This window comes from Magnolia sinica, chromosome 4, assembly GCF_029962835.1.
Source record: "Magnolia sinica isolate HGM2019 chromosome 4, MsV1, whole genome shotgun sequence".
Taxonomy (NCBI): Eukaryota; Viridiplantae; Streptophyta; class Magnoliopsida; order Magnoliales; family Magnoliaceae; genus Magnolia; species Magnolia sinica.
The window spans coordinates 101,288,378-101,305,654 of NC_080576.1; the positions used below are offsets into that span (position 1 = coordinate 101,288,378).

Sequence of the window (17,277 nt, forward strand, 5' to 3'; positions counted from 1 at the left end):
AGGTATTTTAAGGGTTTTTAAATTGTCCTGGGGTTTCAAAGGGTGTAGCAAGGGTGAGATTAGAGATTGTTCGAATCGAGTAAGCTTATTCTCTTTGTAATTTCTACTTTCATAGTTATCATCTGTCGTTTTGTGCTGTGGTTTTTTTATAAAAGGGTTTTTTCACGTTAAATCGTTGTGTTTTCTTTGTGTTTGCCTGGTGCTATTGGATTGATATCTTAAATTCATCTCTGTGTGCTTTCGCAGTCCCCCAACACCCTTATATCTTGATTTTGATGTTGCCTACTGAGTGCTTGATGAAATACTTGTAAACTACTACTATTGTTTTACATACCGTGAGAAATTGAAAGTACACTCCATGTGTTTGAGAAAATGCCGCACAGGTAGAGGTGTGCATTTGTGACCCAATCCGGCGGATCCGACCCGATCCGACCTGATCCGGCCCGTTCCGAACAGAACCGACGGCCAAGATCGGGCCTGATCGGGTTGTGGTTTCCAGATCCGATTTTTTTTTTTGCTCGGGTCCGAATAGACCTCTGTTCGGACCGACTCGACCCGTATACCCGAACCGATGGGACCCGAACCGCACCGAACAGACCCGAACCGATAGGCGAGCGGGTAGTATAAAATATATTTTTTATTTTTTACCCTAATTTTCCTAAAAATAGATGGATGATGTGGATAAAACATATAGATTGTATAAAATATGTTGATCTAAGTCATGAGGACCTAGATGAAGGGAAAAAATAAATATCAGCTTGATCGAAAACTTTTATGGCCTACATAACGTTTTTAATGGTCAAAATTTATTCAACACTGTTTTCTATAATGTGGTCCACTTGAGATTTTAATATACCTTTTTTTTTTTTTTTCTAATAACTTAAAATGATTTATAAAAATAGATGGAGGGCATGGATGAAATACATACATCATGGTGGGGCCCACAGAGTACGGACGTCCAGTAGCCAGGGGAGTAGCCAGTCCGTTTCCAGCGTACAGTTGTAATACGTCTGGCGAGGAGGCGCTCCTTGAGCGCCGTGCTGTACGGACGGTTCAAAGGAGATCAAAGTTATGGCCCCCACAGTGATGTATTTATAATATCTACACCGTTCATATACTTTTAGAGATAATTATAGAGTATTATGAAAAAAATAAATAATATTCAAAGATCATATGGCCCACACTACAAATAGCAGCACAGAATAATTTTCACTGTTAAATCATTTGTGTGGTCCACTCGATAGTTAGATCCGTCTTATTTTTTGTCTCAAGCCTTAAAACGAGGTTGGAAAATGGATGAACGGTTTTGATATAACACATACCATATGATTAGATGTACAGACCTTACTCACTTGTTTAAGAAATTACCCAGTACAGCTCCGCTTGCGTAAAAGGCAAGTACTTTGAATCTTTGATTTTCGTCGCTGCACGTAAGATTTAATAAAAACGCTCGTCGCTTGGTACGTTAGATTGAAAGTTCTTTCATACCCATGTAGGGCCCACCTTGATGTGTATGTTTTATCTAAGCCGTTCATCAATTTTTACAAATTATTTTAACCATTGAGTATAAAACGTAGGTATATTAAAGGTTAAAGTAGACCACACCACATGAAACAATTTAATTAAATTTATATATCCGAATTCTACTTAACCCGATCCGACTCGGTTTTCCAAACCGAGTTGGACACTGTTCGAGTCACGAAAACCATGCATCGAATATGTTCGAATCATATGACACAGATCCGGCAACGGATCGAATCGGATTCGAGTCAAGCCTGTAGAATTTCGGATCAGGTCGAGTTGAACCTAATCCGATCTGACCAGGACCGATGCCCAGATCTACGCACAGGCTCAATCTGGGCTCAAACTCAGCTCGAACCGGCTCGAGCTGCTAACCAAACGGAGCCAAACTAGCTAGTTAGGCTCGAGGACCGAGCCAAGCCGAGTTCAAGCTAGGTTAGCTAGTGGACGAGCCGAGTCGAGTTGTGCCAAGCTCAACTCGGTTCGACTCGTGTACAACTCTAATAAACAGCGTATGGTCAAAAAATTAATGTAAGGATAAAAAATACCTACAATCACTTGTATAGACAAAAAATTAATGCATATGGTCAACAAAATGTGACCAAGATGTGATCTTTTAAGTAAGGACTCGATTAATCAGGGATGTAACGATCATGGATATTTTCAATACTCTTAGGTGTACCAAAACGATGATGCTAGATATAAGTAGGATTAGACATAAGTTGAAGAACTAAAGCTAAAGTTAAGATAAGCACAATGCAATGCATTGTATAGAGAGATTGTGTTTCAGTGAAGACCCAAAGCTCTTCTTCGAGTGTTCCTTATATAGATTTGGGAGATCGATCATCCGTATCAAGATCTCCTTGCCTACCTAACCAACGAGATTCTTGAAGGTTATAGGATTAGTTTGTATCCTAGCCGGACTCGAATTTCTCGTCACTTCTTTTGATTTCCTTTTGTTTTAGGAGGAATGGGCTTCTTAAACCTTCTTAGTATCGGTTAAAGCACCTTCTTAAACCTTTTTGGTCTCATACCCTAAAATGATCTAGAAAAACAAATGTACAGTATGGATGAAACACATACATCATGGTGGGGCCACATAGCACCGACCACCAGCCATTGGCTGGTAGCAGGGGGGAATAGCCAATCCGTTTCCCAAGTGCTGCTATTCATCTTTAAGCGGTGAATTGGATGAGTGTGGGCCCATCACTGACGCAAATCCAAACACAGGTAGACCACACCAACCAGTCACTGTGGGCAGAAATGTCCACCCTTGAAACCTTTCTGGCCACCTCCCTAATGTATGAATTTCATGAACGTTGTCCATCTTGGCATTGGCACGTCATTTCAGGGGTGGGTCCCACTATCCACACGTGGTGGGACCCACCATGATTTTGTGGGAAATCCACGCCGTTCATCCACCACTCCAGGCCCTAACGTGGCCTGGATCCAAATCTCACGTTTAACCATCAGGCGCCTTTCATAAGCCACGTGTTCAACATCTGCCAAGTTGTACACTACATGTACCATGTCCACCTGTACATCGCAAGTTTCTCGCATGTGTCTCATGTGCCACTTGATTATTGAATGGACTATTTTTTGGGAGCGGATTAGGTTAGACCCCGGACTCACCCAACAGGGTGAGGCCCTTACCATGGGGCCTACCTTGATGTATGTATTCTGTATCCACGCCGTCCATCCTTTTTTTTCAGATCATTTTAGGGATTAACCGAAAAATGAAACAGATCCAGTTATCAAGTGGACCATATCATAGAAAAATGTGGTGATTCACCATTTATGGGCCATAAAAGTTTTTTATCAAGCTGATATTTGTTATTTTCCTTTTATCCAGACTTATGTGATCTTATCAACAGATTGGATGGCAAATATACACTAGGTGAGCCCTAAGAAGTTTTTAATGGTAGGTCGTTCAATCACCACTGTTTCCTATGTTTCCTATGACATGGTCCACCTGATAATTGGATCTTCTTCATTTTTTGGATAATCCCCTAAAATGATCTGGAAAAATGGATGGACGGCATGGATACAGAATACATACATCAAGGTGGGCTCCACAGTAAGGGCCGCACCGTCTTGGGTGGGTCCTGGGTCTCACACAATCTCTTCCCTATTTTTTAAAGCACCACGTGCCAACATGTGCCAAATAAAAAATGTGCATGTGCACCAAAATTGATGGATAGTCCTTTATATCTGACAATTGACAAACGCCACCAATCCAAGTCGGTTAACTCGCTCAGTCCAATCGTGACCGTTGATCAGCTTAAGTGGGACTTAGGACGCAATTTTACTGGTTTCCAGACAGGTCCATGATCTATCCATACTACTAAAGAAATGAACGTTGCGGTGGCAGGGACCCACGTGATATGTATATAACGTTCAAACCACCCATCATGTGGGCCATGCTTGGCCTTGTACCCAAAAATGCGGTTGATTCAATCATCAAGTGGGCCACACGCCATCGGGAACAATGAAGGGGACGCTATTTCAAAAATTACTTGGAGATGTCAGGTGGGGCCCAACAAGGTGTGTTTCGCCATCCAACATATGGTATCAGGTATGCCCCACCATTATGGTGGGACCTCCCAAAAATCAGGGTGATTATATTATTGGGTGGGCCACCACGTATTATTTACAGTTTTGATGATACTGGACATTGTTTTCCATGGGATGGCCTACATTATAACCGGTGGATCACCTATGCATGACAGTATAGATTCAATACCATAACGGAGTATGCTTGATATGGGAGACATTTTCAATGCTTGGATGTTTTTTATGGGAATCTTGATATTCTGCTCTTCAACTTTTAGAAAAATTTTGGATGGGATTAAGATTTTCTCTCCCGTATTCGTCATGGAAACAAGACATCGGTTGAAAGCTTACCCATCACCCTTTCCTCATCTAAGGTCTTCATGTTATGGGTTTTCATATCCAACTTAATAATTATGTACAGAGACTATGGCTCAAGGGTCCTGCCCCAACTTATTTATAATCATCACAATTATAGTGGGGCTCATTAAATTGCTCAATCTGAATAATTCAGCAGTCAAATCTAAATCAATGATAATGTGTGGCCCCAACTAATGGAGTCTTACATATTGGACATTATTTTTCATGGGATGGCCTACGTTATAATTGTCTTGGCCGTTTTTTACATGGTGGGGCACACCAGTTGGATGGGTTGGTTGTTTTCGTACCCTTCAAAGTCTATTTGTTACTAGCGTGCGTACACTACAGGCGTACTTCCCACTTATCGAGTGCTACATGGTGGAACAAGCTTGAAATCCGCACCATTCATCAGGTGGGGCTCGTTGTGGTGTTTATATGGCATCCAATCCATTCATCGGATGCCACTCATCAGGACTACGGGACTCACTGAAACTCAAGCTATTTCAAAGCTCAGGTGCTCCATACAAAGTGAATTTACATGATTTTATACTATTTCCTATAGTGTGGCCCACCTGAGTTTTTGGATCTGCCGAATTTTTAAGATCAATGCCAGCGCACCTGATGGACTGGGAGGATCTCATTTACAAACGGACTTTCCCATTCCAACAACATGTTGGTTCTACTGTCAAGCGTCCTGTGCCCACCAAGATGTTTATATGCCATCCAAACCGTTCGTAAGGTTATTCCCACTTGTATGAACTAAAAACGTTAGTCTAATCCAAAACCTATATTTCAAAGGTGCGCGTTCAATCTTGGTTCCCTGTATCTGCTTTTCACCCAAAATGAGCTATGGAAACTGGAGAAGGAAGAGGATTTCTCACGGACATCGTGGTAGGCCTCAAATAATTCCGCCAACAGGAACTTGGTGTGGGTGGGACTACAGGTTACTAGCAGCGGCCATAACCCGCTTGATGAGTGGACCACTCTGATTTTATGACGGGGCACACCTCTACTGTACTGCACTTGATGAATCTGTGTCTGGATTTAAAAGATAATTAAGATGACAAGTTGATGGTGGTGTGTATAGATTTGAGTGGGCAAAAGTATTTTGGGAATATGGTCAAATTAAGATCTGATCGTGGAAGTGGATTGGAGATAGATTTTTCATGATGGCACATGTAGAAGACTTATCTAAGGCCTTCAAATTTTCTACCAGTCTTTTCAACCAGCTTTAATATATCAAGTATGAATTAAAATTTGTTGCGTCTCAAAAGTACTTTCAAATCCGTGCTCATAATATATGTTAATGGTCTATTATAAGTGGTTGGGGATTGGGACATATATATATATGTCGGATTTAAGGTAAAATTGTATTTGATTTTTTTTTTTTCCATCCAACTCGGAATATATCAATATGATACGTGTACGTTGGCAAGGGACAACTAGCCAATTTCTTTTGTTATAAGATATATTTATGTGCATCTATATATACTATAGATAGCTATTTACATAGGTTGGTGTATAATTTTGTTAAGATCCATAGAGATCAACCCATTCACAGATATGTTCTCCATCTGATCGGCATACCCGCCATTGAATGTCCATGGTTAGAAACTTCCGCGGGGCCACATGTTTTGGAACAGGCAGATATTCCTGCTTTATCTTCAAGTCAAAGTCATCTTATGAAAGGGTTCAATGGCAAATAAACATCGTTGTGGGCCCTAGGAAGGTTTCAATAGTGGGCATCATTAAGTCAAAAGGTCATCTTATGAAAGGGTTGAATGGCAAATAAACATTAGGGTGGGCCCTAGGAAGGTTTCAATAGTGGCATTATCATATCCCCACTGTTTCCTGTAGTGTGGTCCACTTGAATGGCAAATAAACATTAGGGCGGGCCCTATTAGTAGGCAAGTGAAGATTAATGTCCGAACCTCAAAAGGACAAATGATTAAAATTTACCCATTCAACGCATCCGCATCGTGGGAAACATGTCAAAATCCTTAAAAGAGTTTTGGATCCGTCTCATGTTTGAGCACACGTCTTAAAATAAATAGCTGGCAAGAGAGATTAGGCAGAGCATATATAAGACTGGCCAAACAGCAGCTAATCAAGTTTGCCACACATGCCGATTGAAATTGGATTAATGGTCTTTTTCCTACTCTCAAACATATTTCTCATACGAGTTTAATGTACCTGAGAGCAGTGGGACGTATATTATTTGTTGGTCCAGGCCATGTTCAAAGTTAAAGACTAGAATGATGAATTGCCAGGATCTCTCTGTCGAAAGGAAATAGATAAGATCGCCCACAAATAAATTATCAAACTAAATAATATGCTAATCAACAAAACACTCGCCCTATGTTGGCGGGGTTGGGGTGGCCATCTGTCCTTTTTGTCTGGCCCATCATCTTAGTTTGTCTTTAGTGAATTATTTATTTCCACATTGGGGCAACTTGCATTAAATACTTTCTCCCTTGGTATCGAAACTATTTCCAACGTTGAAGGAGAGGGAAGTCGCCAAAAAAGGGAGAGTTCTCCTAAACACTGGACGAATATTTCAACTGAAGAATGGGAACCCTGAGGCTGAATCCCTCCATACTGGATGGGCCATTGCCACGTGTTTAGGTAGCTAGGCCCTATCCAAATAGTGCAGTGGCAACAATCTTAATCTTTTTTCTTTTTCTTTTTCTTTTTTTTTAAAAAAAAATCAAAATGGAAATCATCAAAAATTCCAAACAAAAGCAAAACACATCATTCTAAACCAAAAAGGGAAAAGAATCCGAAGCATGGAAGACTAGAAAGCAAGGTCCAAAACACAAGTGTAGAATGCAAAAGGATATAAAAAGGAAAGAAAGCAAATCTGATGTTGGAGGCGAGTATCCATAGTCTGTCTGCAACCAACCCCTCTATACACTTAAAAACTACTAAGACGCCAACCCTACTAATTTAATGACTCTGTACTTACCACCACTGCCACCTCCGTCATGTATATGTATGATCAACACATGGTAAGCAGTGGTCAGGGGGGTTCATTTACTCAAAAGCCCATTGGTTCTCCCTTCGGACCTCTTCCTCTTCCTCAGGGGTGAAATCATTCTTGATGTTGAATGTCCGGCGGATCTCTTCAGGAGTCTTTCCCTTTATCATGTCGGCCACTGTTTGGCAAGTCAGGTCGAGCAAGTCCTTAATGTTCAGATAGTTTGCGGCCTGTAAAAAAAAACACACCACAAACAAAGCAAAGAAGAGGAAAATAAAACTGATAGCTGCAAAAGACAACTCCCCAACATATGATTGCTGAAGAGAACAAGTTTACTTGGGGTTTAAATCATGATGACTGCAGGTTAAAAATGCACTCCTGCATAATGTGGGAAGAGATGCAGAATAAACATGTGCAGCCATGGTTACGTGATCCAACCTTTTAATCTGATGGGCCCCTACCATGCTGGGAGATTCCATGAAAATATTTCAGATGAAGATCCTAACCCTTCATTCAATGGCTTACATATTCTTTTCTTTCTGTTTTTATTCAAATAAAAAGTAGTGCAAAGAACAGAGTTAGGACCCCATGCATATCTTTTTAGGCCATTCCACAGCCCTACACTAGCACAATCTGACAAAAGGTTTTGTGGGGTTTTTTTTTTCAATGAGAGAGAGAGAGAGAGAGAGAGAGAGAGCATAATAGCCTTTACGGGGGTGATAACGGTCATTACAGCCCATAACGTTACCTTAAGGTCCTGGCCATTATGACCAACGTTGCATCACGGAATACCTTGACTATCATGCTTCCAGAGGGGAGGGTAAGGTGTTCAGTAAAGAACATAGTGCCCGGTCAGAGAAACAAATACAAGAAATGCTGCAATATAGGGATGCACAGTACTCATATTACAACTGTTATACCAGTTTTAGCCTAAAAAATGGAACAGCGGGATACAGACATGAAGAAAACTAGTAGTTACAAGGGGAAAGAGGGTTTCCCATTAAACCTTAGGCCCGAGTCATGCAATTTCATATCCCAGTTTCTGGACCACAGGATATGGGAGCAGGAGATACCAATATTGTGAGCCTAAATGGCTTGCCTAATAACAATATAACACTAGCATTGAATACCTCAAATGATATGAACAATATAGGCCTTCTCCTCAATATACCCAGATTTGAGCTGAGAATGGAAGAACGAGATAATTTTACAAAAAGAACCACGCCACTTGCCAATGTACTCACCTATAACTATTTACCACTGGCCAATCTCAGCACAAATAGAGTCCATTTCAAGCCAGCATAGATAGAAACTGAGTAAACAACAATTGAGTGAACAGTGCCTTGCTAAGACCACACGCATCTAGAGTCGGACTATACAGAGACATGTGCAAATGCCTATATGGCAAACACGTACAAGATCTAAGCTTTCCATTAGGAGGCTGCACTGTGTACTTCTTCTGGTTTTTTGGATCAAGGTACGCAAGTTTGAACCTTGATCCAAAAAACCGGAAGATGTGTAGCTCTTCTAGCTAAATAGAATCAGACAATTTCACTCCTCAGGTAGGCCAAAATGTGTGAAACAAACAGATGGCCAAAACAATTTTGTCAAGCAATCCATTTGTTTTGGAACCTAGGACCCCCTCAGACATGAAGGATAATGGTACATGCATTTGCTGGTTACATGAGCAGGGCCCTGCACAGGGTGTCCCAAATCGGTTACGTATCGGCCGTAACGGCCAATACGTAACGGTAACGGCCGACACCGTTACACGATACGGGGTCGAAACGGGCACCCCCCCCGATTTTGTGACCATAACGGCCGTTACATCCCGTAACGGCTGTTACGGGCTAAAGAAATGGGAGAAAAAATATAAACGTACCTTTCTTCTTTTTCTTTTTTTCTTTATTTTCTTCTTCTTCTCCTTCTTCCTCTTCTTCTTCTTCTGGACTGCTGCGGCTGCAGCCTTCTTCTTCTTCTTCTTCCCTCTCTCTCTCTCTCTCTCTCTCTCCCCCTCTTCTTTCCCTCTTTTTCTTTTTCAGTTTCCCTCTTTTTTCATTTGGCATCGGGAAAAAAATCGGAAGCAGATTTGCTGGTGTACCACACACCAGCTATGTAGCTGCTGCAGGTACGTGTCATGCTAAGACGAGCGCTGACACTCCTCGAGCTCCGAGTTGTACAAACGGTTCAAAGGAGATCAAAGTTACATGGGCTCCACAGTGATGTATTTATTATATCGACACCATTCATCTATTTTTAGAGATCATTTTAAAGCATTACTCAAAAAATGAATCATATCCAAAGATCATCTGGACCACAGCAAAAATAACAGCGGCGATAATGATTTTCACTTTAAACAATTCGTAGGGCCCACCGTAACGTTTATTTTCCATCCAATCTGTTCGTAAGGTCAAAAAGACCTGAATGAAGTGGAAAAACAAATTTCATATTGATCCAAAACATCTGTGATCCCAAAAAGGGTTTCCACGGTAGACGTTCAATTCCCCCACTGCTTTTTGCAGTGTGGTCCACTTGATAATTAGATCTGTATTATTTTTCGTGTCAATCCTTAAGTCGAGCTCGTCAAATGAATGGACGGTTTAGATACAACACATACCTCATGATCAGACCCACAGGAATTGCTAACGTCAAATGAATGGACTGGGTACGCGGCACGCTTTCAACGAACAAGTTAATAAATGGTACATGTGCCACATGGGCCCCACCATGATGTATGTATTTTATCCATGCCGTCCATCCATTTTGCCACATCAATTTAGGTCATGATCCAAAAAATCAGTAAGATCCAAATCTCAGGTGGACCACAGCATAGGAAACAGTGGTTATAGAATGCTCACCATTAAAAATTTCTTAGGGTCCACTGTAATGTTTATTTTCCATCTAACCTGTTAATAGGGTCACATTGACGTGGATGAAGGGAAAACACACATGTCAGCTTAATCTAAAACTTTTGTAGCCCCCAATAAATTTTTAATGGTGGACGTTTAATTATTGTTGTTTCTTATGGTGCGGTCCACCTAAGCTTTGGATCTGCCTCATTTTTTGGGCTCATGCCCTAAAATTATTTTGCAAAATGGATGGACGGTGTGGATATAACACATTCATAACGGGTGGGGCCCAAAAAATTTTGACACTCATGTGCTACACTTCACAATCCAAGTCCCACCTAATTCGGGCCCTTAAAAAATTATACACAAGGCATGTATTAACTTAAAATTTACCAATTAAATTATGGACTGTAATTGCTAACTCACAATGCCAAAATCAATTTGTTTGAATATTTTAATTGTTAATTTGGTGATGCTTGTTTTTTAAAATAGGGCCTTTTCATTTTTTTTTTTCATAATTCACTATCCAATAAATGTTCACCAATTCATAAGTGGGATAATGCCAATAAATTGCATGAATATGAGGCTGATTTGGGGCATGGATTGGTGCTCTAAGTCAGCCCCAAATTGGTAACGCCATCTACCTGAATTTAATTTCATTTTTTTTAAAGAACTATTGGGAGAAATGATATCACATTGTTAAGTATATAAATTAGATATTTAGAAAATTAAATATATGAATTTTGCAGTCAAATTCAAGTTATCTGGTTCATAAATTCATCATACAGTCCGATACAACTTCTCACCAAAGAGTGGACCGTTACACCACCATAAACTTGTTCCAATTTATAAATGAATGCATATTTGGAATGCTTAGAATATTCCGGATTTAATCCATATTTTTTCAATTTTTTTGGCAAAAAATTGAAATAAAATTGCACCGTTATGGGCCGTTACACCCCCGTATCCGTATCGGTATCAGAGGGCACCGTTACGCCAACCGATACCAATACGGGATACCTTGGCCCTGCATGAATTTTGGCTAGGCAAACCTCTGCTATTTATGGGAGGAAGAAAGCCAAAAATATGGGTCAACAGTGACCTACTACTTAAACATAGAAATTGATATGCTCGTGCAGTTTATAGTAGAATGCATGCCATTAGGAAAAAGAGTTGCATCAAGATATAGAAAAATAAATTGAGATAAATAGATGCAGAATAAAACAGTGTAAACAACATACAGTACCAAAAGATCATGAAAGATAATCAAAGTTATCCTAGGCATCTTGATCTGCACAATTTCCATTTAGAAAAGAGTGACCTTTGTACATAGTTTCCATGAGACACAATTTAGCTATGGTCCATAAAACACATTTAGCTATGAAGTTTCCAAAAGACACTAAAATTGAAGAGTAAAGACGGATACGATCTGCAAATTACTACTTTTTAAAGGATAAAATACTATTATTTTTTATCAGTACAATCTATAAATATCTCATTTGAGACGACGCTAAATGAGCATAAGAGCCAAGCATTTCAGGATATACCCATCAAGAATGGTTATTGGAAACATAGATAAAAATGAGACCCCTAGCCAATACTATTGAACATGCTTAAAACAAAACCACAAAGGCATGAGCATCTGTACTAAATTCCTTCAACTGAGAAGGGTAGCTCATAAATGATTGCATCTTAATCAGTGGATTTCACAAGACTTCAGTTGAATAAAACCAACCAGTCCCAGTTTTGGTATAAAAAAAAATAAAAAATAAAAAATCATATGAAGTCAATTCAGTCCTAGGTCAACTTAACTCAGCCCAAGTTCAAGGAAAAGATTTATATATTCTATCAATCTGAAACAGAACCTTTGACCTACATTGATAACAAACCAGAACTACCAAGACGAATCAATACATTCCTGAGACTGATTATGAGTTTGACCTAGAAAGATCTCTTCAGAGTCCACAGAACCTTGCCCATGATTATAGTCAAACCAATCACAAATCAATCATTATGTAAAAATTACTTTTTTTTCAACATGCAGTCGTCATCAAAACAGATCAATATCAACTACAAACTTCTTTAGAAAATGCTTCCACTGCAAACAGAATATGCCAGGTAGAACAAGTAATCCATGTCAAAGGATTGGATTTAGTAGCTTGAATCAAATATATCTACCACAGAATTGTAGATCAAACCCCTTCCCCAAAGGGATTATTTTCCATAATTCGGATGAAAATCCGACCTATAACCACCAATGACACTCATATCTAGTATATCTTAAAGGATGCTTAAGAAATGCCAATGCTACGAGGTTAAAAGAGACTACCAAAACATACACTAATACACCTCCACTTATGTACTACACTGCAACACAAGCTAGCATCCATATAGCATTCGATCAAAAGACTAATATCCTTTTATATCAGTTGCACCATCTATATAGTAAGCTCTCACTTCATACAACCTCATAAACAAGAAAAAGAAACTCTTTTTTTTCCAACCATTAACAAGCAAGAGGAATTACAAGACATGCAGCCCAGGTCCTTCAACATTACACACAAATTTTTCAATCCTGAGAAGCAAGGTCCATGGTTTGGTAGTCCAGCACATGGGTCAGTTGCTTCCCACTCCCACCATGGATGGAGCATGCCTAATAACCCCCTCGATTGGAAGATCCCATCAACCAATCTGGAAAATTTTTCGGTTGAATGTCAACTGTAGATAACAGACCCATCACCTATACTACCAAACCATGGGCCCACTTGTCAGAATTGAACGCCTGTGTATACTCTACAAAGATGCAAGTTGTGTATCATATAACCTCAACTACCTAAGGCATCTACCTAATTATCCTTTCAAATATATATATATATATATTCAGGAAAACCCTTCTACCTAATTATCCATTACCCAAGGGCACAACCCCCAAGACACAACAAAAGGTTTAAGAAAATCATCACGATTGCAAGATCTCATCATCTCATCAACATATCTTGGGATTTTTTTTTTTCAGTTGAATGTGAATTGTACACAACAAAAGGCAGGCATCTACCTAATTATCCTTTCATATAGCCTCAACTACCTAAGGTATCCACCAATTTATCCTTCCGAGAGAAAAAAAAAAAAAAAAACACAAAAAACCCATCTAACTATCATCTATCACCAAAAGGCACAACACAACAAAAGGTCTAAGAAAAAGCATAATTGCTGCAAAATCTCATCATCTCAGCAACCAATATTGGGATTTTAGTTCAGTTGAATGTGAACCGTACACAACAGACCCATCGTCCGGATTACCAAACCATGGGCCCCCCTTGTCAGAATTGATCACCAATGTATACTATGCAAAGATGCATGTTGAGCATCATATAACCTCAACTAACAGACCTTTCTCTAATGCAATTCTATACAAATATTCCCAAAAACCCATTAACCTAATAATCCATTATACAAATATTCCCAAAAACCCATTAGCCTAATAATCCATTATGAAAAGCGCACCAGTCAAAATCCCAATAATGTAGAATCAAGATATGCATTGATTAATACCCATATATGGTCTGTAACATCAACCTCTGTATCACATAGTTCAAAAACATAATATCATCAATCAAGAAACAACAACAACAACCAACGATTAAAACCCTGAGAAAAGGGAATTTATCAAAACCCTAATTTATCCATCCACGAACAACACAAAAAGGAATTATCGATCAAAACCTAATCCAATTAATCAAGAAATAGTGACAGAAAGGGTTACTGACATCCCCATCAATCATAATATCTATTATTGCAATTTCTCAGGATAATCAAAACAACCTCAATTTCATCATATCAAAGAGAAATAATCAAAACCCTAATTTCATCATCCAATAAAACAGCAGAAAAGAATGTCAACTCCCAAAACATTTAAGGTTAACAGATAGAAACCCTAAAATCCAATGACGAGAGAGAGAGAGAGAGAGAGAGAGAGAGAGAGAGATCGGGTTAAGATCGACTAACCAGGATAAGATCGAAGAGGGTGGCCTGATCGACCTTGACGAAATCCAAATCCCAGGCCTTGAGCTCTTCGTCGCTGGAGCGGTCATCGGGGTTCTTGCCGGCAGCCGCCTCGACGTGCTTCTTGCAGTACTCGATGACCTTGGATAGGATCTTGCTGGTGACGTTGGGAAGGGGGATGCCGTTGTCCGCGCAGTCGTCCTCGATCATGTGCTTGATCGTCTGCGATTCGAGGGCCACCGCCTCATCGATCACGAACTCCTCGCCGTCCGAGCTCTTCAGGGTCACCTTCTTCGAAGCCATCGACATCGACCGGATCGATATGCCTGGAAACCCTAGATAAGAACGGGTATTTATAGTAGTGTGGATGGAAAACCAGAGTCTTCTACAAGACTACAACAGCGCGTGAAACACCTAACCTCCGTGCGGCCCACCATGTTGTATTTGTAAAATCCCCTCCGTCCATCAGGCTCTATCCACTTGATGATAGCCCTTAAAACCAAAAATTAGTAAAATAAACGGCTAATATTGTCTACAAATCATGGAACAGATAGGATGTGACGCCAACCACAGGTTTGTGTATGGGACCATCATGGTGTGTACCTCTCATCAAAACCGTTCATCTGATGAAACTCATCAGGATGAAGGGAATGTATGAAAGATTAGCCTGATAATAATAAAAACTCAGGCGAACCACAGGGCTTGAACTTAGATGTTTTAGTCGTAACTTCACATCATTCCTATTTTCATGGCATATATAACCTCCTATATTATCTGATATTTTGTATGCACGGTTAAAATGATTTTTCTCACCTGATGGACGGAGTGGATTTTACACTTATAACAAGGTGGGCCCCAAAGAACTTTGTTGTTTTATGCGCTGCTGTGGCGGAGGACTCCGGTCCGGCGGGGACGAGTCATTATCCGGTGCGGATTCAACCACCTGCCTTGTTCCGGTGCAAATTGGTTTACGTGGCCCACTATGATCTCTCACGATCAATGGTTTGGATGTGTCCACCGTAAACTGTTGTTATCTTGAAAATAACCACGATTGGATGATCAGAACCGACCGATTGGAGGATGTGTAAAATGGACGGTAAGAATGGAGTTAATCCTATGGTCCATTTCTCATGCCCTGATCGGATGGCTCTGATCATCCGACAGGGTGCCATCAAGGATCATCTGCAATCAAAGGGAAATGCTTCCTTCCCAATTGTATACCATGATCATAAATGGGCCCACCTGATCCAATGGAAGAAATTGTGTGGTGAAAAGGGAGGAAGAATCTGGACTTGATCATGGTTCGGACCGACCTGTGCAAACGCACCTAAACATGCAGCACGCATGCCGTCCTTATACAGTTTAAGACTCCGAACCATGGATCAGGTGGGTCCCTGCGTCTGTATCATTCTTTTTTCGGGAAAAGAAGGGAAAAGGTTGAGGCGGATCAACTGCCAGGTGGGCCACACGTGTGTGGAAACAATGTATGGTCTAAAAATCTTCAAAAGGTGGAGGTGTAAAAACGTCGACCACCCCTGAAACCCGACTAAAAGACCATACACGTGTCGGCACGTGCAGGAGGCGGATTGCGTCCTAGCCCGCTAGTCTACAGCTAGGAACGGACGGGAGCTTTGTGTGGCCACCGTGACATATGGGTCTTATCTACACCGTCCATTCAATTTTTACGTATTATTCCGGGCCTGTTTGGACAGTGGTATTAAGTTATATTAAATGGGATTGTATTACTAATCTCTCTTTCAAATTCAAAATGGCATGTTTGCAAGGAGTTTGAGATGGTATTAAAATTAACTTTGTAGACTTTGGAAAATGAGCCTAGTGTTGGAAAGTGTGATATGAGATAGGTAATCCAATGTGATGAATTTTTGCTTCATTTAAGTTCAAACCAAATGCAATTTGAAAATAAATCTTATTTTTTAATGCATACATTCTAAATATAGGATTACAAAACTTAGGATACAGAAATTGTCGGGAGGGAAGCGGATGGGGGCCGGCGACGCGTCTCGGTTGGATGCGGAACGGCGATGAGCCGGGAGCCGGTCTGCCACTCGGCTCGGGGCGCGGACCGTTGCGGGTTGAGGCTGCGGCTTAAGCCCGGGTGCGCTGCACCAGCGGAGACGTCGTCGCCCCGACCGAGGTGGGAAGCGCGCGCTGCAAGGCGTGCCGCTTGTGACACTGGCGCGCTCCGGGCACCGGCCCATGGGCCCCCCATTCGACCCGTCTTGAAATACAGACCAAGGAGTCTGACATGTGTGCGAGTCAACAGGTGCGTAAACCCACAAGGCGCAAGGAAGTTGATTGGCAGGATCCTCTCGTGGGTTGTACCGCCGACCGACCCTGATCTTCTGAGAAGGATTCGAGTGAGAGCATGTCTGTCGGGACCCGAAAGATGGTGAACTATGCCTGAGCGAGGCGAAGTCAGAGGAAACTTTGGTGGAGGCCCGCAGCGATACTGACGTGCAAATCGTTTGTCTGAAGGACAAGACCTTACATATGCATTTATTATAACTTTTATAATTTATTTTATTGTTTTATTTTTTTTTACACACCACCACACACTCACACCATAGTAGAATTTCACCACCTATGGGTACTCGAACCCTCAACCAGGTGTCGAAACTCCTAAGGGGGTGTTTGGCGCATGGTATTGGGAAGGATCAGGTGGAATGTGATTAAAAAAATGTAATTATTACATATGGCAGGGATTGTCCCCTCTTACCATGAGATAAGCTTAATTCCATGCTATGTTTGTAATATGGTGGTACATCAAATGGATATACCTACCATCATTTTAAACTATTGAGAATAACACATACATGTTATATCGAAACCGTTCATCTATTTTGTAACCTCATTTTATGGCATGGACCCAAAATGAGGCAGATCCAAAACTTATGTGGCCCCAAAGAAGTTTTCAACGGTAGGTATTTAATCCACGCTGCTTTCTATGGTGGGGTCCACTTGAGCTTTAGATCTACCTAATTTTTTGACCCATGCTCC

The 17,277-nt window shown here is 40.8% G+C and overlaps 1 protein-coding gene across 1 annotated transcript; it reads right to left on the reverse strand.

Moving 5' to 3' along the window:
* Window positions 1-7,171: 7,171 nt before the first annotated feature.
* Window positions 7,172-14,602, reverse strand: LOC131243535 (SKP1-like protein 1A). The gene is made up of 2 exons (XM_058242955.1): window positions 14,263-14,602; window positions 7,172-7,638 (listed from the first exon to the last, which is right to left on the reverse strand). Exons 1-2 carry the CDS (start codon window positions 14,566-14,568, stop codon window positions 7,465-7,467), a joined length of 480 nt encoding a protein of 159 aa, XP_058098938.1. The 5' UTR covers window positions 14,569-14,602; the 3' UTR covers window positions 7,172-7,464.
* Between the last annotated feature and the right edge of the window lie 2,675 nt (window positions 14,603-17,277).

What these genes read in the sequence shown, in the direction of transcription:
- LOC131243535 (XM_058242955.1), bottom strand. Translation starts at nt 14,568, where the DNA reads ATGTCGATGGCTTCGAAGAAGGTGACCCTGAAGAGCTCGGACGGCGAG. An exon ending in CCCTCTTCGATCTTATCCTG is followed by an intron (nt 7,639 to 14,262) that starts GTTAGTCGATCT and finishes TTTTTTTTACAG; the next exon opens with GCCGCAAACTATCTGAACAT.